The following is a 25617-nucleotide window of genomic DNA, read 5'->3' on the forward strand; positions in this document are numbered from 1 at the left end:
GAAAATCCCTTCTGATACTCCACATTAGCCTAGAAAAAGAGAAGCAAGCAGCTCTGCTGTATTCCTATCTTCAATAAATCATGTAGTGTCTTCTCAGAGGGACCTATTATGACTAATCCCAATAGTCACCCTCATAGTCTTTAATTAGAAGTTAATCTTTTATTGAAAATTTTAATTCCAGTTGCAGTCTCCTTTACAAAATGAAAATTCTTGTTCATAGGACACGTAAAGGAAAATAACATGCTGTCTTTATGCGTGTGTTTTATAATATTGTTATTTGGAATAGTGAATTCATAGAATGCATGTGAGAGGTTAAAAGATCAAGTAAATGTGTTAATATAGTAATACCGATCATTAATTTTATTGATAATGAAGTAACATAATGATTTATTTGCAAATGCACACATAGATAAATTGCTTGATATGAAATCCCAATTTCTCTTTTGCCATGTGGCCTAAAGCATAAAGGAATAAATGATATTTTAGCTTTTAAATTTTGGTTTAATTGTGGTTAGCAATATGTAAGTTGTTATTTTATAATATGCCGTGTACATTAAAGAAATTTTATCTTTAAAAAATATAACACAAAAATTTCAGCCTTTTGTGCACGTAGAAAGTCTTTAAATAATAATGGTTTTAAAATAATATCAAATATAGATGATAAAGAAAGAAAGCCACTTACAAACATTCAAAATTGTAACATGTTTTTATAATTGTTTAAGATTGTTTTGGTCTACTGTGTTCTAGTTGGTGTATTTCAAATGCACTTTAAAAGTAAAATGTCATTCTTGACCTTATGGGGCTCCTTAGTGTATATGATAGTGGCAAAAATTCATACACTGACAAATATGTGAAATAATTTAGAATAAATTATAGTTTTGAATTTCAATTTCAATGTTTCTTTGTGTCTCTAGGTGGCTTTTACAGTACTGTTTGATTTGGAAGCACTTCTGAAGATATGGTGTTTGGGATTTACTGGATACATTAGCTCATCTCTCCACAAATTCGAGCTACTACTCGTAATTGGAACTACTCTTCACGTATATCCAGATCTTTATCATTCACAATTCACGTACTTTCAGGTAATACAAATAATACCTATTTGTCTTTAGAAATTTCTTTATTTCCAGAGTAAATACCTGTCACATTATTTTAACAACCACATAGAATTATATATAATATTTACATATAATAACTATTATGATATGAACTTGAGAAGGCACAATGACATCTTAAAAATTAGAAATAGTGCATTCATGAATTGTAACAATTGCTTTTAAAACTCCTGAAAATTCAAAGGAACAATATAGATATTTTACTTACTTTTCCTAAATTAGCAGTATATAGATACACATATTTTTGTATATGGATAACATATATCCCTATGTGCGTATCAAATTTTAAACTACATAAGATGTTGGCACAAACTTTAAATAGTAGGAAATGTTAACTTAATCCAAAGTGTTTATCTTCCTTGTCAATAAGCCTAAGTGTTTGCTCAGCAATGATTTATAATGAAAATATTAAAGGTTTATAAAACTTACCTTTACAGATTGTAATTAGTCATACAGCATTATTTGTAAATGCCTGTTACTTACTTTGTGATAGCACTTATAATTCTTATTTAACTTATAATAATTGGATATCTTTTTAAAATGTGATATATTTAATCACATTGCTTTCTAATTATGCAATAAACAGTAATTATTAGTTACATTCTTTGTTATTATTGAATATAGCAACGTGCTCACTGTCCTGGTAAATACTTAGTCAAAATGATAAAATATGTGTACATGCTAGTCTAGTAAAAGACACCTCAAATATAGTCATTTTCCTGATTCAAACTTGGTCATTTATATAATTTATCATGGAAACACCAGAAAGTGCATTGATTGTTTTCTAAATAGATACTGTTAAATAGTTGGGAAATAAAATGGCAATAGAATTTTAAAGAAGTGATTCTGAGAAACAGGACTCTAACCCCTTAGGAAAGAGAACATGCATTGCAACTTTATTGATTTTATTTATTAGTAATACCAAAGTATTATTCTCAGAACAATATTCACTTTAGCTGCCAAATCACATGTAACTAGACACTTTTAGTACCTGGGGCGAAGGACATGCAAATATAATTCACAAAATGTAAAAAGCAAAACCCTCCACAAACCCAGGCAAAAAGCTGAGCCCTTGTAATCACAGCTAAGCATATTGAAACCACAGAGGATTTTCATGGTTCAAGCGCTCACTTCCATCAGTGTCTGTGGATGTAAATCTCTCCTCATTTGTTGAGTTATATCCTGAAGCTTGATTATCATAAGTGACATGGCTGGGGCAAGAGATATACACGTTTAGAATTCTTGATACAAAATGTGCTTTCCAAACATTCATGTGATTATAAGCTCTTGTGCACTGCTATCTAGATTCACAAAGTTATCATGGCCATTGAGTACCTACCTTAGGGCATCATTGCACATAATTATAGAGAATATGCTTTATATCAAAACAACAGGATACCTTTTTTACAAAGCTATTAAAGTAACCAAATTAAGAAAATTGGTGTTGCCTATTTCAGCAAAGGTACAGTATAAAATATATTCAGGGTCTTAATATTGCTATAGTCTCTGACATACTATTTTTCAGTAAAAAGTTAGAAAATATCAAAATTTTGTGTGCAAAATATTTATTATAGAATTGTTAATGAGAGAAAAAATGGAAACTGTTTCAATGACAAACATTTGAGGAATAGCTTAATAAGTCGTAATGCAAATTTAACCATAAAATTATAATTATGATGAGTTTTTTATACTTTAGAAATATGACTGTTTTATTTAAATGATAAACAGTATAAATTATATATATAACTACATATATGTTTATTATATGTGTATGTAAAATACCTATAAAATGGAAAAAAATGACTAGAGAGAAATAAACCAATTTATAACAAATTATAATTGTCTGTAGGTTCCTACTCTTGTCATCATGTCTTTTTTCCTACTAGTCTGTTTTTTACAAAATATCTAAAATTAGCCTGCAAGGCTGTAACCATTTTATAGATAGATAGATGATAGATAGATAGTCAAATTATAGTGAAATTTGCAATTTCAGTGCTGTCTTTGATTTGGATTATCCTGTAATTGGTTCTGTTTAATTTATGTTAATGATTAAGTGATTTTCATTTGTATCTCTCTACACATGGGCATGCTTATCTTTTTCTAATGTATTAATAATGAATAAAAATGATCTCAGTTAATGTGTGGCTAAAAAGTAAATCTCTTGAGAAACTTAGGTGTCGCAAGGGTTTTTGCAAATTTGCATGTGGAGAATCCACTGTACCAGACAGAGCAGCCCTTTATATCAAGGCCCACATTGGTCTTCCCTGTTGGTCCTCACACTTCTCATTTCAATCAACCTTTCTTTACTGTGTTGCCAACAAGTCTTTCCTTAGACAATTTCATATTTCTCACATTTAAATAAAGTAATGTTTAGTGCAAAGTGGCTTCCTTTAAAATATTAGTTATCATGTGTCTGTTGGCTGTATGCATGTCTTCTTTTGAGAAATGTCTGTTCATATCCTTTGCCCACTTTTTGATGGGGTTGTTTGTTTTTTTTCTTGTAAATTTGTTTGAGTTCTTTCTAGGTTCTGGATATTAGCCCTTTGTCAGATGAGTAGATTGCAAAAATGTTCTCCCATTCTGTAGGTTGCCTGTTCACTCTGATGGTAGTTTCTTTTGCTGTGCAGAAGCTCTTTAGTTTAATTAGATCCCATTTGTCAATTTTGGCTTGTGTTGCCATTGCTTTTGGTGTTGTAGACATGAAGTCCTTGCCCATGCCTATGTCCTGAATGGTATTACCTAGGTTTTCTTCTAGGGTTTTTATGGTATCGGGTCTAACATTTAAGTCTCTAATCCATCTTGAATTAATTTTCGTATAAGGAGTAAGGAAAGGATCCAGTTTCAGCTTTCTACTTATGGCTAGCGTCATCACTGGCCATCAGAGAAATGCAAATCAAAACGACAATGAGATACCATCTCATACCAGTTAGTATGGCAATCATTAAAAAGTCAGGAAACAACAGGTGCTGGAGAGGATGTGGAGAAATAGGAACACTTTTACACTGTTGGTGGGATTGTAAACTAGTTCAACCATTGTGGAAAACAGTATGGTGATTACTTAAGGATCTAGAACTAGAAATACCATATGACCTAGTCATCCCATTACTGGGTATATACCCAAAGGAATATAAATCATGCTGCTACAAAGACACATGCACACGTATGTTTATTGCGGCACTATTCACAATAGCAAAGACTTGGAATCAACCCAAATGTCCATCTGTGACAGACTGGATTAAGAAAATGTGGCGCATATACACCATGGAATACTATGCAGCCATAAAAAAGGATGAGTTTGTGTCCTTTGTAGGGACATGGATGCAGCTGGAAACCATCATTCTCAGCAAACTATCGCAAGAACAGAAAACCAAACACCGCATGCTCTCACTCATAGGTGGGAATTGAACAATGAGATCACTTGGACTTGGGAAGGGGAGCATCACACACCGGGGCCTATTATGGGGAGGGGGGAGGGGAGAGGGATGGCATTGGGAGTTATACCTGATGTAAAGGACGAGTTGATGGGTGCTGACGAGTTGATGGTTGCAGCACACCAACATGGCACAGGTATACATATGTAACAAACCTGCACGTTGTGCACATGTGCCCTGGAACTTAAAGTATAAAAAAAAATTAGTTATCTGTTAGACTAATTACTGATGTTATTAATGTATTTATTCAAGTGATATTTACTGAGCTTCTACTATGTGTCAGCCACTGTTTCAGACACTGAAGATGGAGCAGTGGGCAAAGCAGAGAGGGTTCCCACTTTATGAAGCTTAAATTCTAAAGGCAAGCAGTTAACAAAGAAGTACACAAAGGAATGTGAAAGTACTGGAAATGTCTTAAGGAAGAAGTGTGCAGGGTAAAAAGTATAGAAATTGTGTAGTGGGGGGCTATTTTAGATTAGTTGTTCATAGAAGCCCTTTCTGAAGAGGTGAGGTTTGAGCAGAGACTGAAGTGAAGGAGCAAACTGTAAGGAGGTCCGAGGGGAAGCATTCCAGATGGAGAGAATCACATTGGGCATGTCCTTAGGTGGGTGCATGATTGATGTGGTTCAAGGAATAGCACAAAGGCCAGTGTGGTCGGGCTGCAACCAATGCAGGGCAGCATGGCCTATGGGAAGTCATAAGGTCTTACAAAATGCTGTGGTTCTTACATACCTGTATCATCATGATGATGTTGACTGGTGTTTCTTGTGAATTTTCTGTGTGTCAGGCACCTTGTTGAGTGCACTGTCTCATTTGTTTCTCATAACAATCCCTGAGATAAAGACTACGTGTAAATTGAGGTCTGAAGAAATCTGTTGACTTGCCCAAGACCGCATACCTAGCAAATGATGGAGCTAAAACTTCTTCCCAAGAACTTGAATTTCAGAGTTCATATTCTTTTTTTTTTTTTTTTTTTTTTTTTTTTTTTTTTTTTTTTTGAGACGGAGTCTTGCTCTGCCACCCAGGCTGGAGTGCAGTGGCCGGATCTCAGCTCACTGCAAGCTCCGCCTCCCGGGTTTACGCCATTCTCCTGCCTCAGCCTCCCGAGTAGCTGGGACTACAGGCGCCCGCCTCGTCGCCCGGCTAGTTTTTTGTATTTTTCAAGTAGAGACGGGGTTTCACCGTATTAGCCAGGATGGTCTCGATCTCCTGACCTCGTGATCCGCCCGTCTCGGCCTCCCAAAGTGCTGGGATTACAGGCTTGAGCCACCGCGCCTGGCCTCATATTCTTAACTATACAATCTCTACAGCATCTCACTCAAATCAACAGAGTGGCCTTTAAGAGAAAGACAGAAATGTGACCAGGAAAATGTGTTTTGGAGACAACCACAAAATGTTCTGAAGTACTTATCTTTGAGAGTATGGTTTACTTTGTGTTGTATCTCTAGGAACACAAAATCAAAAAGCTTCATAGGGTGGATAGAGTGTGAAAAACCTACTGATCCCTGAATAAATGAAAAGGCACAATTAGACTCACTGACAGGGATTTTTCCTTTCTAGGAATGCAGGTTTAACCCTTTGAAAATGCTGATCAAATCACCAGTGTGGAAGTTGTATTAAATAGTTCCATTTTTTTCAAGCTAATGAAATATTAATTCATTAAAATTGCACAGATGTGCACAGGCTGTTTTTATTAGAATTTGGGATGGGCTTCAAAATTAGACAATCTTTCAGTTATGATTTTAATACAACTCAGGAAAACTGCTGAAATTTGAGCTCTAAGCTAGTAATTGATGCTGTAAACTTGTCTAGATTCAGCTGTTTACAGTTAGGTACCAAATTATTTACAGTCTGAGAATAGACAAATCTGATAAAAATGTGAACTCTTTCCAGATTATTATTCTGGATATTAATATGAATGTTAATACTTTAATCGTTCTTATGATAAAGCTGTTTGCTTATTCTTTGTAGATAATACTGAGAGTAATATGTTGTGATTTGGGAATGTGTGTCAAGAATTACAGCAGGAAAAATTGGTAGCTTCACCATGTAGTATGATGCTTCATTTGAACAACATGATTTCTTACATATGTTTAAAAATTTCAAACTAACATGAAGGAAATATGCATTTCACAACTTTAGTAATTTTTTTTCAATTGGTTTACTTACATGCCGTAAGCCATATCATTTGCATTCTGCGGACAATAGGAATAAGACTGACCATTGATATTTCCTGTTAAATCAAAGTAAATGCAGTAAACGTGGTTTCAAGTATGGCAAAATTCAGAGGCTAATATGGTCTCAGGGGGCTCAGTGTGTGTCTTCACCTACCTTTCTTCTGTTGGTGTGTCGCTGTCATTCTTAAGCTGGCTTTCTCCATGTGGAGGCAAAGATGGCTCCTAGGAGCGCATAGTTGGTGTGACTCTTACAGCAGTGCCCATTGGGGATAAAAAAAAAAATAGAATATTTCTTTTTTTTTTTTTCGGACAGAGTCTCGCTCTGTCACCCAGGCTGGAGTGCAGTGGTGCCATCTCGGCTCACTGCAAGCTCCACCTCCCGGGTTCATGCCATTCTCCTGCCTCAGCCTCCCGAGTAGCTGGGACTCCAGGCACCCACGACCGCGCCCGGCTAATTTTTTGTATTTTTAGTAGAGACAGGGTTTCACCGTGTTAGCCAGGATGGTCTCGATCTCCTGACCTTGTAATTCGCCCACCTTAGCCTCTCAAAGAGCTGGGATTACAGGCGTGAGCCACCACTACCAGCCAAAAACAATAGAATATTTCCTATTAAAGGCATCCAGCCAAAGCCCTGAGGATGACTCAGATGGTTGTGAATACTCTGGCCAGATTTGGATCATGAGGGTTGAGGAGTCCTTCTCGCACCTCTGTGCTAAGACCGGGGCAGGAATGATTTGCCAAAGGAAAATCAGGCAGAGTTGAAGAAGCCAGACGCACTGGAAAGCCAAAAACAAACATATGTTATTTTAGACATGTAAAAATTAAAATTCAATTTTTTTTTTTTTTTTTGTACACAGAGTCTTGCTCTGTTGCCCAGGCCGGAGTGCGGTGGGGCAATCTCGGCTCACTGCAAGCTCCACTCCCGGGTTCACACCATTCTCCTGCCTCAGTCTCCCAAGTAGCTGGGACTACAGGGACCTGCCACCACACCCGGCTAATTTTTTGTATTTTCAGTAGAGACGGGGTTTCACCGTGTTAGACAGGATGGTCTCAATCTTCTGACCTTGTGATCCGCCCGCCTTGGCCTCCCAAAGTGCTGGGATTACAGGTGTGAGCCACCGGGCTCGGCCAAATCTAATTTTTAAAAATGCATTTTCTGTTTCTTATTGTATTCCAAAGACACTATTCATCTTTCACAGACAACTCAATCTCTTATTGACATCAAATAATCTTGGATGATCATTATATAAACGACATTTCATTTATGTCAGGAATGCAATTTTCCTATGTTAATATCTCTGAATTTGGGAGCTGTTATAATCAGTGATGTGTTATACTTTAATTGGCAGCAGTTTTTTATTTCTTAGAGCTACATACAAAATTGATGACATCTTAGACTTAATGAAAAGTTGTATTTTTCACACTACATACTTCAGCTTTTAATTATGTACTAATTTATACATACTAATCATATAAATGTGTCCTTAAAAGCTGTGTCTTTGTGTTATACTCACTTTGTAATAGTAGCCATTGAATCCTATTTGTCCAACACGAAGTTTGGCACATAGTAATCAATAAATGTCTGTTAAACAAATGAGTGAATAAATTTGTCAATTAATTACTTATTTTTCTGCAAATGTATGTATACAAAACATCTAAATATATCTATATATTTAGATGTGTGTATGTGTATATATACACAGCCATGCATCACTTAACAGCAGAGATACATTCTGAGAAATGCGTTGTTAGGCAATTTTGTTGTCGTGTGATCATAGAGTTTACTTACACAAACCTAGATGTATAGCCTACTATACAAACATATACAAACATATAAACCTATATGTGTAGCTATATGGTATGGCCTATCGCTCCCAGGCTACAAACCTGTACAGTCTATGACTACATCGAATACTGTAGGCAGTTGTCACACAATGGTAAGTATTTGTGTATCTAAACATAGCTAAATATAGAAAAGGTACAGTCTTATAGGACTGCCATCCTATACGTGGCCCATACTTGACTCAAAAGTTATTATGCGACGCATGACTAAAATATATGTAAATATATACAGACACACACATATATGTGTGTGTATATATAGAGAGAGAATAGTTAAGTACATGTAACGAAGATCCAAAAATACAAAACGTACATAAGACAGAAGTTTATTTCTCTGCAGCAGTTGGTGAGTACGCGGGGAAAGCAGGTGGCTGTGCCTCCCATGGTCACCCCAGCCTGTTGGGTTGGACAGGACCCGTCGTATTCTATGCAAGCCTTCTATTTCTGGTCCAAAGGGGCTATGCTATTTGTTTCCATTTCCAGGCAAGAGGAAGGTTTTTTTTTTTTTTTTTTTTTTTTGAGGTGGAGTCTCGCTCTGTCGTCCAGGCTGGAGAGGAAGGTATTTTTTAAAGGATTCGGAGAAAGTTTAACTTAATGCACCAAAACTTGTACAAATCATTTCATCTCACATTCCATAGGTCTGAACCCAGTCCACTGGAGACAGCTAGCTGCGAGGGAGACTGGAACGTGTAGACTATAGCCCCAGGCAGTCACTTGCTAGGTTAAAATTCAGAGAGTTCTGTTTTTTAAGGAGGAAGGAGAAAATGGATATTGGGGTGATAATCTCAGTAAGAAGTAAAGGTTCTTGACAAAAGTTTGCTTCTTTTTCCATTTCCTTATGATTTTCTCATAATACCTAGGAAAATATTTTATGAGACAATGAATATAACTAATACAGGTTGAGTATCTGTATCCCAAATGCTTGGGACCAGAAGTGTTTTGGCTTTCGATGTTTGTCGGATTTTGGAATACTTGTATATATGTGCATAATGAGATATCCTGGGAATAAGACCCAAGTCTAAACACAAACATTATTTATGTTTTATAAATACCTCAATTACATTCCCTGAAGGTAGTTGTATACAATATTCTTAATAGTTTTTTATGCGTGAAACAAAGTTTGTATACATTGAACCATCATAAAGCAAAGGTGTCAGGTGTAGAATTTTTCACTTATGGCCTCATATCAGCACTCAAAAAGTTTCGAATTTTTGAGCATTTTATGTTTTAAATTAGGAATGTTCAACCTGGGTTTCCTTGCGTATTTGAACATTAGAAAAATATTAATTTTATTTCAACAATATGTACTAGTGAATATCATTTTGTATAATCATATAATATGTTAAAACAGTTCATCCATTCATTTGGGATTTATTGAGTTCTTGTTATGTGGCAGGCATTGAGCTAAACCAATGGTTATTCTATTATTATTTTTGGTCACTAGGTGTTCAAATGGAGAGGTATGCTTTTCATAAAGCACTATAAAATAATCTTTCAGTATGAACATATTTAAGATGCAGTGTAAATAAATGGTCATAATGTATCAATAAATGTTTCTCTCTCCCTTGATAGGTTCTCCGAGTAGTTCGGCTGATTAAGATTTCACCTGCATTAGAAGACTTTGTGTACAAGATATTTGGTCCTGGAAAAAAGCTTGGGAGTTTGGTTGTATTTACTGCCAGCCTCTTGATTGTTATGTCAGCAATAAGTTTGCAGATGTTCTGCTTTGTCGAAGAACTGGACAGGTTTACTACGTTTCCAAGGGTAAGTATTTTAAAAATGCAGTAAGTTAAATTCATTGTTCTTATTTTAGTAATAATGATTAACATCAAAGTAATTTCACTTTAGCAGTGGTTCAGAAGTATTGTCCTATTTTTGATAACTTGGGATAATTAGATTTTAATATTTAAAATGATCTCTTCTGCAGCGTGTAGGTGTTTGAGACCATTTTCAGCATTGTCAGATTATATATCAATTCTAAAATTCTGGAAATAATCTAATACAGTTAGATGCTGAAACCTGAATGGTAGGGTTCTTAGCACCTATAAATTAAAATACAGCAGAATTTTAAAATAAATCTTGCATTTTTGTGTTCAAAAGAGTTGACATATTTTTAATGTGTTATAGTTTACATATTATGTTAGAATCTAAAAGGAAGCTTTTGATTTTCAATAAAATAAAATTTATAGGTTCTTCAGAATTTAAATGTCTCTCAACTTTCTCATTAGAATTCACTTAGGCTAAAAAGGAAGTTAGAAATTAATGGATCCATTAACAAAACTCATGTAGGAGATACAAAAGGACCTTGAAATTTAACTCCATGTGGACTTAGAAACGTAAAAAAATACAATGACCAGACAAAGAATGTATATGTTTTTACCCTAAGTTGAAATAGTAAGGCCTATTATATGGTGTATTAGTCCATTCTTAGACCACTGATAAAGACATACTCGACTAAACTGGGTAATTTATAAAGAAAAAGAGGTTTAATGGACTCACAGTTCCACATGGCTGGAACGGCCTCATAATCATGATGGAAGGTGAAAGGCGCATCTTACATGGTGGCAGGCAAGAGAGAATAAGAGCCAAGCTAAAGGGGAAACCTCTCATAAAACCATCAGATCTTGTGAGACTTACTACCATGAGATCAGGATGGGGGAAACCGCCCCCATGATTCAATTATCTCATACCTGGTCCCTCCCACAACACCTGGGAATTATGGGAGCCACAGTTCAAGATGACATTTGGGTGGGGACACAGTCAAACCATATCATGTGGAAGAATAATATTGGGGTAAAAACAGCATATATTTTTAAAAGTTAAACTTTGACAGCAAAAGGGTCTGTACTTTTAATGGATAGCTTAGCTTTATTTTAGGGATTTTTTAAAAAAATTTTTGTGCTAAATTTATTATTTGAGCTACCAGTGTTGGAATTCATCCTTTTATAATGCAGATTCTTCATTCATGTGCCGTCAAGGATTTGTCAAGTGCCTTTAAAGAGTCTGGTCATTTAGGTGATCTTGGGGACATAAGTCCTCAAGAAATTCTCAGTTGAGGGGAGGAAGCAGTAGGTAAGCACAGGGCACCACAGGCCTTGATGAAGGCAGACACAAGGTGCTCTGGGGACCCAGAGGCAAGGCCAATTCCCAGGCATGGGAAAGTCCAGAAAGGCTTGTGGGAACAGGTGGCTCCAACGGCTGCATGTAACCAAAGGAAGTGCAAGGGAACAGATTCCCGTCACAGTGACAGCATGTACTAAATGTCTGTGGTGAGCAAATCCTTGTTCCAGAACTTAGAGAGCAAGAACCATCAATGGTAAGAGGAGGACAGAAGGCCAAGGAACTCTGAAGTCGGTTGAAAGTGTAGTCGTATTTGTCATGCCAAACTCCTATCAGCTCTAATAGGGAAGGCACCAGATTCAAGAGGCTGAAGAAGAGACCCAGAGCCAGGAGACAAGACACGGGGTTTTATTGAGGGCTTGCATACAGCGGGGGAGTCCAATGGCTGCCAGCTGTTCAGGAGAACCAGACCTGCTTGCAAAATGCATGCAATTTACATAGCATTTTTACGTAGCACACTCTCTCAGCAACCTCCACGTGGAAATCTTAATTCACCCCAGACTCGGGGCCTCAATTCCCTATATAGCCAGTGTTCCACGGGAGAAGATGGGGACTCAGATGTTCCTCATAGAAAAGGAGTCAATCTCTGTGCTGACCACTCCCAGATTCTCTAGCTCAGAACACACATTCAGGTGTATCTGGCAAGAAGGGTCATTCTCAGGGTATGCTTGAGTTATTGCTTTCAGGTGCACTTACATACAATGTTTAAATGCTGATGAGAGAGGACGAGTAGATAGTGAGGTTGGAGATGAGTGAGATGAGGATGACGGCAAAGGTTCCTGCAGAGGTGGGAGAAGGCAGTACCCACAGCATGAGGATAAAGATCAGCCTTAGACAGGTGTTGAGCTGACAGGTGTCGAGGTGATCCTCAGGACAGCAAGCCAAGCTGAAAGTTACAATCAAGCCTTCATTCCCTCACTGCAACAGTACAAGCAGGAGGCAAAGGTAGGCACCACTCTCCAGCTCTCCAGCATCCGGAGGTGTTGGTTAAGGGTCAGGTGGGTCAGCAGGCATGGGGAAGGGAGGGCTCTTTTCCTTGCTAAGCAGTCCTGAACAAAAGTTTCCAGCCATTCCTGCACCCAGGGTGGGGAAGCATAAGGAAGGGATAGGAGTAGAAAGGAATGGAGCTAGCACGGAGGAATGTGCCTCAGCTGGGCTCTGATCAGGAGGCCTCTGCATGGAGGCACCTGGTCTGGGACTGCAGCTATGGCCATGAGCCCAGCTGGCCTGGCAGGGCAGAGCTGAGTCATAAATTGCAAGTCGCTCCAGAAATGGCAGTGCCCTGGTCATGCACCGTGTCTAGGGTGGGGATGGCCGTGGTCCCCTGGGAGGTCTCCATGGCAAGGCCTTGCCATTGCCTGTAATCAGGTCTGGATGGATCACACATAGGATTTTGGCCAAGAGCGGGACTCCTGGAGAGGAGGCTGGAGGGAGGCAAGCCAGGATGATAACCACATCATTAGGCCCACCTTCTCTGGGTCTGCCCCTTCACTGGGTAAATAAAAGGAGCAGCTGGCCATCTTTTCCATGGGAATATGGGATGGTTATTGTAAGAGTTAAGGAGGTAAGGAAAATGAAAAGCAGCTCAACAGTCAAAGACGGGTTTATTTTGGAGAATAAACTTGAGAAGGGCTTCTGGCCAATTTTGCTCAGGAGCATTCTCTCTTACAGACTAAGGGTATTTAAGGGTGTAGGAAGTGGGGAGCTTATTGCAGGTTCTGAATGTTTTTATGTGAGGGAAAGTTTATTGTGGGTTTGGGATGTCTGGTTGGAGGGGAGGCTATCTCGGGATTGTCATGTTTCTGGTTGGAGGGGGTTTATCTTAGGGTTGGAATGTTTCCGGTGATGCTGACATTAGGTATTAGGCTGATGTTTGGGGGCTTGATTTGGGTGGTTTTTAAATCAAGGGAAACTTAAAATGGTGGTGTTTCTCCAAGATGATGAACTCCTGCTCTCTCAATCCAGTCCCTACAGTTATAAAAAGGAAAAGGGTTGGTATGATCTTTCTGGCTGCTTCCTGCTGAGCGGGGGTCAGAGGTTGTTTGGTTTTGGGTTGATTGTAGGAGTAATGCCATCTGTAGATGCTTTTGGTAATTGTGAGATGGCCATGATCCTGTCAGTTAAAAAAAAAAAAAATCTCTGAAAAAGGTGCATTATCCGTAAGCACATTAGTCCTAGGCATATGTTTAGGAGAGGGCCCAAGAATGGGATGGTCCCTGTTAGGATCTTGTTTCTAAACCAAGAATGTATATGGTTGTTTTGGTATTCCTTTCGCTTTTTAGCCCTTTAAGTTTTTCAGCAGTATCTCTTACTAGGCCCGATTGGTTGAGATAGAGGCAACATTCCTCACCCAATGGGAGGCAGAGGCCCCCTTTTTCAGCCATTGTAAGATCTAATCCCTGTCTTTGGAGGACTACTGCAGCCAAGAAGTCTAGTTGGTCTTAGACTCTTACAAGGTTTTGGGCTATATCTTCTAAGAAATCCTAAAGTATGTTAAGGAGTTGGCCCATCTGCCTGCTCCCAATCCAAGCCCGGAGGTTATACATAAGGCGGCCATTAAAGGAATGACTTGGATGTTCCTCCTTTTTCTAACATATTGAATGAATGGAACAGGTAAAGATTGATTAGGAGGAACTAGTCCAATGGAGGGAGAAAGATAAACTAGCGTACAGGTTCTGGTCCAGTTTGTGGGGAGCCAAAGATATGTGTTGGTACCACACAAAAGGAACAAGCCTTTGTCATAAATACAGGCAGAGATAGGGAAAGAAAATAAGCAAATTAAAAATGGGGTGTTTTTTTCTTTCCTGTGATTTTTTACTCCAGGTGGACAAGGAGGAGGCCAGGGAGACACCCACTATAGTAGAGATACACGAAGAGTTATTTTTTACACATTTAATGCAATCAGATGTTGCACCATTGATATTGAGCCACAGAAAAAGTTGGGCACTAGGGGCAGCACAGGTTAGGCAGGAGGCATTGGTTGAGGGAGAGGCTGTAAATGAGCTGGTTGCAGAAATGCTCCATTTGTTTCAGTTGATACTTGATAGTCAATGTGGTTACTTTGATGGTCAGAGGGGTGTTTAACAATGATAGTGTGGTTGCATTGGTTAGATGTTAAGACCCTACAGGGAAATTTCCCTCCAAGGCTGAAAAGCAAAGTGAGGCTTGTTGTAAAAGGTGGGTGTGTTTAGTTATGGGCCCTTCAATGGGAGGGTCTTGGGGCTTAAGGCGTTGTAGAAAGTTGTAATAGGTTTGAAATACTTTGTTGGCCTGATTGGGCCTGAAAGTGAGATAATCTCAGAACAGGGTGTCAGCTCTTTCAAAAAACGAAGCTCCTTTTTGGAGTTTATAAGTTAGGGTTATATTTCCTGTTAAAAGGTCATGAAGGGGTGTAGGAAGGGCTGCGTAAGCTGAGGAAGACAGTGATAAGCATATCCAGTACTGTGGAGCAAAGGAACAGTTAGCTTGTAGCAAGAGGGATTGTGTAATGTTTACAGAGCATTCTAGTTTGAGAGCAGTGAGGAGTGGTTTAATTGGTGAGGTTGATAGGATTAGGGAATTTATATTGAAAGAAACGAGCAAAAAGAGAAAAAAGTTATTTGGGTAGGAGTAAAGTCCTGGAAAGTTCCTTGAAGCCATAGGTGCCATAGAACAGTCAGAAACTGGTTAGGATGTGTAATAGGAGCTTCATAAGGGTGCCACCGAAGGTCTGTAACAAGGTTGGTTAGGAAGCAATGAAAGTTTGGGAGAGAAAGAGACATAAGCGGCTTATGTGGATTTCTCTTCCTTTGCCTCCAGGATTCAGGTGAGGTGAAGGGAAGTGGGTCCTGTGGAGACACAAGAGAAGCCTGAAGAGGTTTTAGATGTGGTTGTTGGGGTAGGTGGTGAAGGGAAGTCTGTTTTCTTGAGAGAAGTATAATAAAACCAGTTGGGGAGTCCCTGGAGTTTTGCTGCCGTGGGTGTATTAAGGATGATCTGGCAAGGTCCCTTCCATTTAGGTGTGAGGAGGGAATGGAGGGTAGGACTGGGATCTTTTACCAGAACCCAGTCTCCTGGCTGTAGGAAGGGAATGGAGGAGTCGGCGACAGGTTGTGGCAGGTATTCATCAGCATATTCCCAAATGAAATGGCACATGGTATGTACAAGAGGGGAAAGGAAAGGAGTTAGTAGAGATGGGACTTGACCCTGAGGTGGAGCAGAAGGGGTGAGTTGTCTCCCATATGTGAGTTCAAAGGGGATGAGCATTAAAGATTTACATGAGAGCACCTGAATTTTTAGAAGGGCTAAAGGCAAAAGTATAACCCAGTCTTGACATGTCTAGAGTGAGTACCTGGTGAGGGTGTTTTTTTTAGAATGCCATTCATTTTTTCAACCTTTCCTGAAGATTGAGGTCGATAGGGGATGTGTAGCTTCCAGGTAATTTGTAGGGCTTGTGCAAGTGTTTGATTAATCTGAGAAATGAATTCAGGGCCGTTATCAGATTGAAAAGAAAGAGGCACCCCAGACCTGGGAATGATTTCTGTTATTAATTTGGAGGTGACATTTAGAAGTTCGTTTGTTGGTTGTGGGAAAAGCCTCAACCCATCCCAAAAAGGTATCAACCAGAACTAAAAGAAATCAAACCCTTTTTACTGGGGGGTATATGGGTAAAATCAATTTGCCAATCCTGTCCTGGAAGGTGTCCCCTGGCTTGATGAGTTGGAAAAGAAGAGTGTCTAGCGTTGGAATGGGGTGAAGCTTTCTGGCAAATAGAGCATTGATGGGAAATGGCTTTTAACTGTTCCTTTTTATCTGGGGTTATGTGTACATGGGATCTTAAGAAATGTTGTAGAGGGGAATGGCTGGCATGGAAGAGGTTGTGAATGTCCCGTAGAAGAGTTGTTTTTTTAAGGGTCATGTAGGACTAATTTGTTTTATGTGAACCAGTTTGGGGGGTTTGAATTGTGCCCCTGCAATGATTAGTTGTTGTGTTTGGTGTTCTGGATAAAGGGAGGGGATATGTTGTATGAGGGAAAATAAGCATTGGGGAATTGGGTGATTGGTTGAGGCATGTTTTGCCCAATAGTCAGCCTCATAGTTTCCTAAAGAAATGTAGCTTTTGTCTGATTGATGTCCTTTGCAATGAATAACTGCAACCTTTTCTGGAAGTAGAGATGCCTTTAATAGATGATGGATGAGTTTTCCATTAATGATAGACTTAGCTGTGATATAGCCCCACTCTCTCCAAATTTGAGCATTGGAATGGATGATGTTATAAGCGTATTTAGAATTGGTGTACATATTAACTTGTATGTTTTTTGCCAGGGTTAGTGCTCTTATTAGGGCAACTAATTCTGGTTGTTGGGCAGATGTGCCCAAAGGCAAGGGGGCAGCCTCTATGACTCCTCTAGATGGGAGAGAGTGGGTATCTTAATGATATCCCTCAATGATGGCATATCCTGCTTGGAGAGGAAGGTTTTTTGATGCACTGCCATCTATAAACCAATCTGGGGCTCCCTTTATGTGAGCAAAAGTAAGATGGTGAAGCATGGTGAGAGAACTTTCAATTAGATCAGAGCATGAGTGTTGGTCAGGGTCTAAAATAGGTATTGAAGGTAAAAGAGTGGCAGGATTAGGCAGGGAGCATCTATGAAGACAGACAGCAGGTTGAAGGAGGGTTAAATGTAGGGCTTGCATATGAGAGGATGAAATGGGGATGAGGGCCTATGGCTGACCATATCTTGTAGACTGTGAGAAGAAAATACCTGAAGGGGTTTGTAGAACATGAGTTTTTGTGTCTCAGGGATAATTAGAGAGGCTGTGGCCAAAATTTTTAAGAAAAGGGACCAGCTTTTATAAATGAGGTCTGGTTTTTTGGAAAAATATGCCACTGATTGGAAGGAGTCTCCCACAGGTTGGGCTAATAGTCCAAGGGCCTGATTATGAGAACAGTGTAAACACAGATGAAAAGGTCTTAGGAGGTTTGGAACGTCTAAAGTGTGGGCCTGTAATAAGGCACAGTTTTAGATGGGGAAAAAGCATGATAAAGGTCTGGAGTTGTGAATAAGGGCTGTGGGCCTCTGTTTAAAAAAAAAACAACTGCATTTAAGAGTCTGTACTTCTGTCCCTACAAGTCTGATTGTGCATCAATGCCCTGTTGCTATTTAGCTATGTGATAGTGGACAAATCATTCTTTACACTTTTATTTTTCACATCCAAGATGTAAGCAGAAATGTGTTTTTTTTTTTCCTTCTGCATTTTGTGTATTAAATAATATACAAAGATGACACAACTGGGCTTAGAAAGTATTCCTTAAAAGACTAGATTATACCCTATGTAATATATTTGAAATTGATAATATTATCTGTATAAATGACAAGGCTGCTTTTTAGATCTGTTCCTGACTTAGCCCCTCGATATTTGCTCTATTTTCCAGCTATAATAGTAATCAAGTAGTATTACATTTTCAGATCTCCAATTACTCAATTGCGCCATTTTGCCTGATTATTTTGACCATCTTAATGAAAGCAGCTCGGCAGCTCCCAGGCCCCCAATCAGTTATTCTGCAGCTGACAACGGTGACAGCCTGCATGTGTGAAGTGACTAGAAGGAGTATATTTTTCCTCTCACATGAATGTTATTAAAGGTGAAATCCATGAAGAATAATAAAATTTTACAAGGAAATGTTAAAAAATATTACAATTATAAAAGGGGTCTTTATCATCTCTAATCAAATAAAGCACCACCAATTGGTAGTACTTGCCTGATAGAAAATCACTCAGGAAAGATGATTAAAAACAAATTTTCCTCAAGGCTAGATTTGTCTTCAGACACTCATCCCTGGGTCTCTTTCCCTCCCTTCTCTAGACATTATCCCGTGGTTGAGTGCTTAAGATAGGTTGGTTAATTACAGTATTAGCCTAAGGCACAGAACATGACCAGAACAAATTTTCTGCAAGAAAAATCACATGATGTATCACAAAGTGAAATAGAGACTTTAAAAATCAGCAATTGTCTATGTTATCTTGACTTGGGTCCAGTCCATCTTGGAGGCTGCCTACCAGCAACATTTATGGGGCTGCAGAATGGTGTGAGAAAAGAAAGTGTGGAAGCACTTGGGAGGCTTGGGGAGGGCACTCACCCTGAATCTGCTTCAGCACTATTTACCAGGTGTGTAGTCTTAGGTGACACTTAATTCGTCTCAGCTTCATTCATTGTTTAAATGGTAATGATGTCTATCAGGCATGATAACTAAGAGCCCTACTTACAGATGGTAAGACTGAAGCTTGGACAGCTTGCATAACCCACACAAAGCTACACAGCTGGACAGCTGGATTTGAAGTTGTCTGTTGCTCCTACCAACTATTATCCATTAGGTCACTTGTAGCCAAGCAAACACACTAGAAAGTGTTCAGTTTGGAAATATTTATTGAGTGCCAAGAATATAAATACTTTGTCAATCTGTACCTGGAAGGAAAGGCCTCTGGAATAGTTCGTCACAAACTTCCCAGAGGACTTCAGGAAATCAAGAAAGGTATAGAGGTGATAACACTTTGGGGAATAGCCTGTGAGTGTTAGGAATGATCATGTCAGGATCCCAAACCAGCACCTGATATTCTCTGTGCCATGGCAGAAATAGCATTTGTCTAAGAAGATCCCACACATGAAACAGGTGAAAGGGTGTTTCAAGTGACAGCCTATGAAGAGGTGTTTGAATGGAGAATGAATAACAATGCTGAACCAACACAAACATCTGTCATCCTTACATACTGGGTGAGGTTCAGCATGCCAGATTCCTTTTCCCAGTATTGTTCATTCCTTCAGGATCCTTATTACCCCCGATCATTCCCCTTACCCTATCCAATCAGAAATGTCTGCATAATTCTATTGCAAACACTTTGCCTGCAAGTAACAGAAAACTTGATTCCAGCTGACTTTAAGGAAATTTATTCCATAAAATTCAAGAGATTAGGTAGCTTTCAGGAAGTCAGGACTGGATCTTTCATTGAAATTCTCTTTATTGTTGTTGGAATTGTCAGTGTTCCCCCAAAAATGTATGTTGAAATCACAACTCCCAGAACCTCAAAATATAACTTTATTTGAGATAGAGGTCATCAAGTTAAAATGAAGTAATCAGGGTGGACCCTAATCCAATATGACTGATGCTTTTATGAAAAGGGAAAGGACAGAGACAAACATGCATAAGAGGAAGATGATGTAAAGACACACAGTGTATTAGCCTGTTCTCACGTTGCTATGAAGAAATACCTGAGACTGGATAATTACAAAGAAGAGAGGTTTAATTGCTCACGGTTCTGCAGGTTGTATAGGAAGCATGGCAGCATCTGCTTGTCTCCTAGGGAAGCCACAGGAAACTTACAGTCATGGCAGAAGACAAAGGGGAAGCAGGCAAGTCTTATATGGCTGGGGCAGGAGGAAAAGAAAGAGGGAGGAGGTGCTACACACTTTTAAACAACCTGATTTCAGGATGACTCACTGTCGAGAGAACAGCACTGAGAAGATAGTGCTCAACCATTCCTGAGAAACCACCCCTATAATCTAATCACTCCCACCAGGCCCCACCTCCAACACTGAGGGTTACAATTGAACATGAGATTTGATTGGGGACACAGATCTAAACTGTATAACACAGAGATATGGCCATGGGACTGGAATGGCATCTACAAGCCAAGGAACATCAAAGAATGGTGGCAAACACCAAAAGCCATAAGATACAAGGGAAGATTGTTTCCCTAGAACTGTCAGAGAGAGCACTGCCCTGCCCTGCCAACACCTTAATTTTAGACTTCTGGTCTCCATACCTGTGAGACAATACATTTCTGTTGTTTTAAACCACCAGGTTTGTGGAGCTTTGTTACAGCAGCCCTAGCAAACTCATACAGTGACCTTCTCCATGGGTTGTCTTCCTATGTTAGCAAAATGGATGTGACATTTCCAGGCTTCCTGATGACATCTAGAGGAATGTGTGGGTCCTCTGTTCCCAGGCCTCCTCCTTAGGACCAGGAAAACCTTTCCTATCATCCCTTTCCTTCCAGCAAACTTGCTGTCATCTCTCATTGGCAGGATTGAGTAACAGGGTCATTCCTAGAATTAAAATAACTAGCTTCGATTAATCACATGGGAAGAAATGGATGTTGTGAAGACAACCACTTGGGTCAGACCCAAAACCTGCACAAGATTTCTCTCAGCTCTGTCTCCAAAGCTCCTCCCATATTCCCCATGCAAACAAGGTTCGTAAATAGACATGTGGTAGAAAGCTGCTGTTTAACTCCTTTCGCCAGAAACATCTGGACCCCAGATCCTTCCCAAGATGCCCAAATAGGTACCTGCAAAGCAGCTAGCATAGGGCCGTACACAGAGTAGATCAGTTGTGGATTCCTGTTCTTCCTGTTTTTATGGTACTGGTCAGTTTCTGTCACATACCATTGACATTACACAAGGGTCTTATTGCTTTCACTAGTCTACAGGTGTCTTGAGATTGAGAACATGTGCATTCCTTATACCTCCAAGAGCACTTAACACTGTGCAGTGGATCTGTAAGCATCAGTAAGTAGAGTCAGAAAGGAAAACAGCTAGGACTGCATCCGTATACAAGCCCAAGAGATGGAGAAGGGATGCTCGAATTCTACTTAATGGAAAAACAAAGAATGCTATGTTGATAGAATTTAATGAAACAACTTTGTCATCTCAAGCCAATAACTTTCTGTTCTAGTTTGGACCAAACAGCTGCACTGCTAAATAGAAATAAGTAAGATGAAATCCTGATGTAAGGCAATATGCAACAGTTCCTGTTTTGTTGGGATGAATATATTGTATGAGTACAATTTACATGAACTATTCATTCTGGAACAGCCTGTACAGGTCCTAAGACAGATTGGCATAAGAAAGAACAACCACAGTCTTTCTGTAACAAAGACAAATTGCATGTTTTTCCATAATCGCCTAACAAAAGCTTATAAGCAGCTTCAGTAAGATTTTACTCAGTTTTTCTCTCCATTTATTATAGAAAGCAACTGCCTCTAAATTACTGAAATAAATGCAGTAAACATTCACTGTCCATCTTTAACCAGCTCTGTATCTTTATTCTTTCTGATTTCCCACTAAAATAATAATAAACGGGCCTCATATGCTTTGCAGTTGTACAAGTGGGGATAGTTTTTATTTCTAAGTACTATATTACCCTCTATAACACAAAGAACTTAAATGTTAGTATGTATTTGATATAGGTTTTCTTAATTTGCATTCTCTAAATGTTAATTACTTGCTCTATTGAATTTTCACTTATAAAATATGTCCAAAAGAGTTATTGCACAATAGAAGCAAGAAATGCTGTAAAACACATAATTACAAATTAACTTTCCCTTCCCCTTACCACCAAAATGACAAGTCATGCAGTTAGTTGTATTAAAGGAATTACCAAGAAATTTGAAGAAACAACTTCCTCCTTAAGTTTTTAAATTATTTGTCAGATGGAGTTAGAATGTATGGCATTTTTAATAGATTCAAGGTTTATTTTATCTTTAAAAGTATTAGTTCAATTAATATTGCTGAAATATTTAATTTTTGTTGTTTTGTCTTTCATGTATTTTTAATTTTGTCATGAAATATTTGACATGCAAAAAGATATGAAGAATAATAAAACATACTCCCCTGTGACCATACTTAAGCACTAAATTAGCAATAGACCTGAAGTCCTCGGGTGCCCCTTCCTGATCACTGTCCTCTCACTCTTCCATAGAGAATCACTTTTCTGAATTTGATGTGTGTTTTGTTAATACATTTCTTTATGCTTTTAATGCATATGTGGACATCAACTGAAAATCACATATCTTTTGCATAATTTAAACTTGTCTTATACGGTCTCATTCTGTACTATTTCTCCTGCTAATGGCTTTTATTGCTCAATATTATGTTTATGAGAATTACCTAAATGAGCACATGGAGCTGTATTTTATTTATTGTCATTACTGTATAAAAAGCAACTATATATTACATATATGATACATTCTTTATATAGACACAACACAATTTATTTTTTCATTTTCCTGTGCAGTAGGCAAATTCTAAGCTGTCCTCCATGATATCTCCCCTCTAGTGTCCATACTCTGCATCATCCCCTACCCTTCGATACTGGTAGGATTTGTGAATATGATGGGCTGACATTCCTGTGAATAGGTTGCTGAGTATTTAATGCTGAGTCAGTCATAAATAGTTATTGTCATGGGTGGGCCTGACCTAATCAAAGGTACTGGACTTTTCTTGGAGAGATTCAAAGCAAGAAAGGGTCTTCTGTTAAGAGATATACCTAATGTAAATGACGAGTTAATGGGTGCGGCACACTAACATGGCACATGTATATATATGTAGCAAACCTGCACATTGTGCACATGTACCCTAGAACTTAAAGTATAATAATTAATAAATAAATAAATAAAAAGAAGTAAGCCTCCACGTTGCAAAGTGCTATGTGGCCAAGACCCTGGCCAACAGCCATCAAGAAAGCAGGACTCTGTCTTGCAACCCTAAGAAACAACCCTGTGATAATAACCCAAATGAAGCTAGAAGACCACAAGCTCCAGATGAGACCAAAGCCCAGCTAGCATCTTGATTTCCACCTTTTGAGACTCTGAGCTGAGAGCATGGTTATATTACACCATGCCCACATTCTGACCTCCAAAAACTGTGAAATAACAAATGAGTGTTAAGCTGCTACGTTTGTGGTAATTTGTTACACATCAATAGAAAACTAATGCATCTAGGTGTTGGATGTTTGTTTCTAAATTTTGCAAATCCAAACAGTACTGCTCTGAACATTTTTACACATTGATTTGTGCACATGTGAAATAATTCTTTTTAGGGTATATAGCTGGGAATAGAGCTGCTGGGTCTTAGAATGAACATATCCTCAATTCTCATAGGTATTGATCAACTTGCATTCCAAAGTACTTTTACCAATTTATCCTAAACTATCAGCAGTATAAGAGTATTCTCTACTTCACCACTCAGGAACACTTGGTCTGGTCAGGCTTTGTTTTGCTTGAAACATTTAGCTCTTCATTTAGCCTGAATTTATTTTTGTGGCTGCTGTGAGAGAGGGAACAATTTTATTTTCTTTCCATTTGGATAAACAATTGCCACAGTACTATTTATTGACCAATCCATTCATGCCCCATAGTTCTGCATCATATGCCAACTGTGTCATAACGTGGTTCCATATGTGAGTGCCCAAGTCAAGAAGCACAGGCTCCCTTGTCATCCCCTTTTGTCATTGAATTTTTGTACTGGATCAACCCCCTCTCTGAGGGTTATAACCAATAACTATATAGCTTTGCTCAAGTATCTCAGCAGTCTCCTCCTTTCAAGGGTTCATGACTTTGCACCTTATGTCTGACACATTAAAAACCAAAGTCTAGCAGAAATCGGAAATTCTCAATTGACTTTTCTTGATTCAAGCTGCTGCTTAACTTTTGGTCCCTGGAGTTTTTAATTATTTTCTTAGACTATTAGCCTTTAAAATGATAGTTTTTGTATTTTATCCAGAATTTCCTGGGGTTTATGAATCATTTTTTTTTCCCATACAGGATGAGAAACTGAGGTTCACTAATACATTTTTGAGAAGAAGGAAAAAAAAGTACCCCATGGACTCTCAGATGGATAGACTTTTTTTGTTTTAATTGTACTTAAAGTTCTAGGGTACATGTGCATAACGTGCAGGTTTGTTACATATGTATACATGTGCCATGTTAGTGTGCTGCACCTATTAACTCATCATTTACATTAGGTATATATCCTAATGCTATCCCTCCCTCCTCCCCCCACCCCACAACAGGCCCTGATGTGTGATGTTCCCCACCCTGTGTCCAAGTGTTCTCCTTGTTCAATTCCCACCTATGAGTGAGAACATACATTGTCTGGTTTTCTGTCCTTGTGATAGTTTGCTCAGAATGATGGTTTCCAGCTTCATCCATGTCCCTACAAAGGACATGAACTCATCCTTTTTATGGCTGCATAGTATTCCATGGTGTATATGTGCCACATTTTCTTAATCCAGTCTATCATTGATGGACATTTGGGCTGGTTCCAAGTCTTTGCTATAGTGAATAGTGCTACAACAAACATATGTGTGCATGTGTCTTTATAGCAGCATGATTTATAATCCTTTGGGTATGTATCCAGTAATGGGATGGCTGGGTCAAATGGTATTTCTAGTTCTAGATCCTTGAGGAATCACCACACTGTCTTCCACAATGGTTGAACTAGTTTACAGTCCCACCAACGGTGTAAAAATGTTCCTATTTCTCCACATCCTCTCCAGCACCTGTTGTTTCCTGACTTTTTAATGATCACCATTCTAACTGGTGTGAGATGGTATCTCATTGTGATTTTCATTTGCATTTCTCTGATGGCTAGTGATGATGAGCATTTTTTCATGTGTCTGTTGGTTGCATAAATGTCTTCTTTTGAGAAGCGTCTGTTCATATCCTTTGCCCACTTTTTGATGGGGTTGTTTGATTTTTTCTTGTAAATTTGTTTAAGTTCTTTGTAGATTCTGGATATTAGCCCTTTGTCAGATGGGTAGATTGTAAAAATTTTCTCCCATTCTATAGGTTGCCTGTTCACTCTGATGGTAGTTTCTTTTGCTGTGCGGAAGCTCTTTAGTTTAACTAGATCCCATTTGTCAATTTTGGCTTTTGTTGCCATTGCTTTTGGTGTTTTAGTCATGAAGTCCTTGCCCATGCCTGTGTCCTGAATGGTATTGCCTAGGGTTTCTTCTGGGCTTTTATGGTTTTAGGTCTAACATTTAAGTCTTTACTCCATCTTGAATTAATTTTTGTATAAGGTGTAACAAAGGGATCCAGTTTCAGCTTTCTACGTATAGCTAGCCAGTTTTCCCAGCACCATTTATTAAATAGGCAATCCTTTCCCCATTTC

The 25617-nt window shown here is 38.7% G+C and overlaps 1 protein-coding gene across 1 annotated transcript in view; it reads left to right on the forward strand.

Moving 5' to 3' along the window:
• NALCN (sodium leak channel, non-selective) overlaps positions 1-25617 on the forward strand; it is a 229742-nt gene that overhangs the window by 49757 nt on the left and 154368 nt on the right. The window contains exons 5-6 of the mRNA XM_030922022.1: positions 915-1082; positions 10138-10329. Coding sequence (XP_030777882.1) covers positions 915-1082; positions 10138-10329 — 360 coding nt within the window. The remainder of the gene's footprint in view (positions 1-914; positions 1083-10137; positions 10330-25617) is intronic.

The sequence above is a fragment of the Rhinopithecus roxellana genome, chromosome 18, assembly GCF_007565055.1.
Source record: "Rhinopithecus roxellana isolate Shanxi Qingling chromosome 18, ASM756505v1, whole genome shotgun sequence".
Lineage (NCBI taxonomy): Eukaryota > Metazoa > Chordata > Mammalia > Primates > Cercopithecidae > Rhinopithecus > Rhinopithecus roxellana.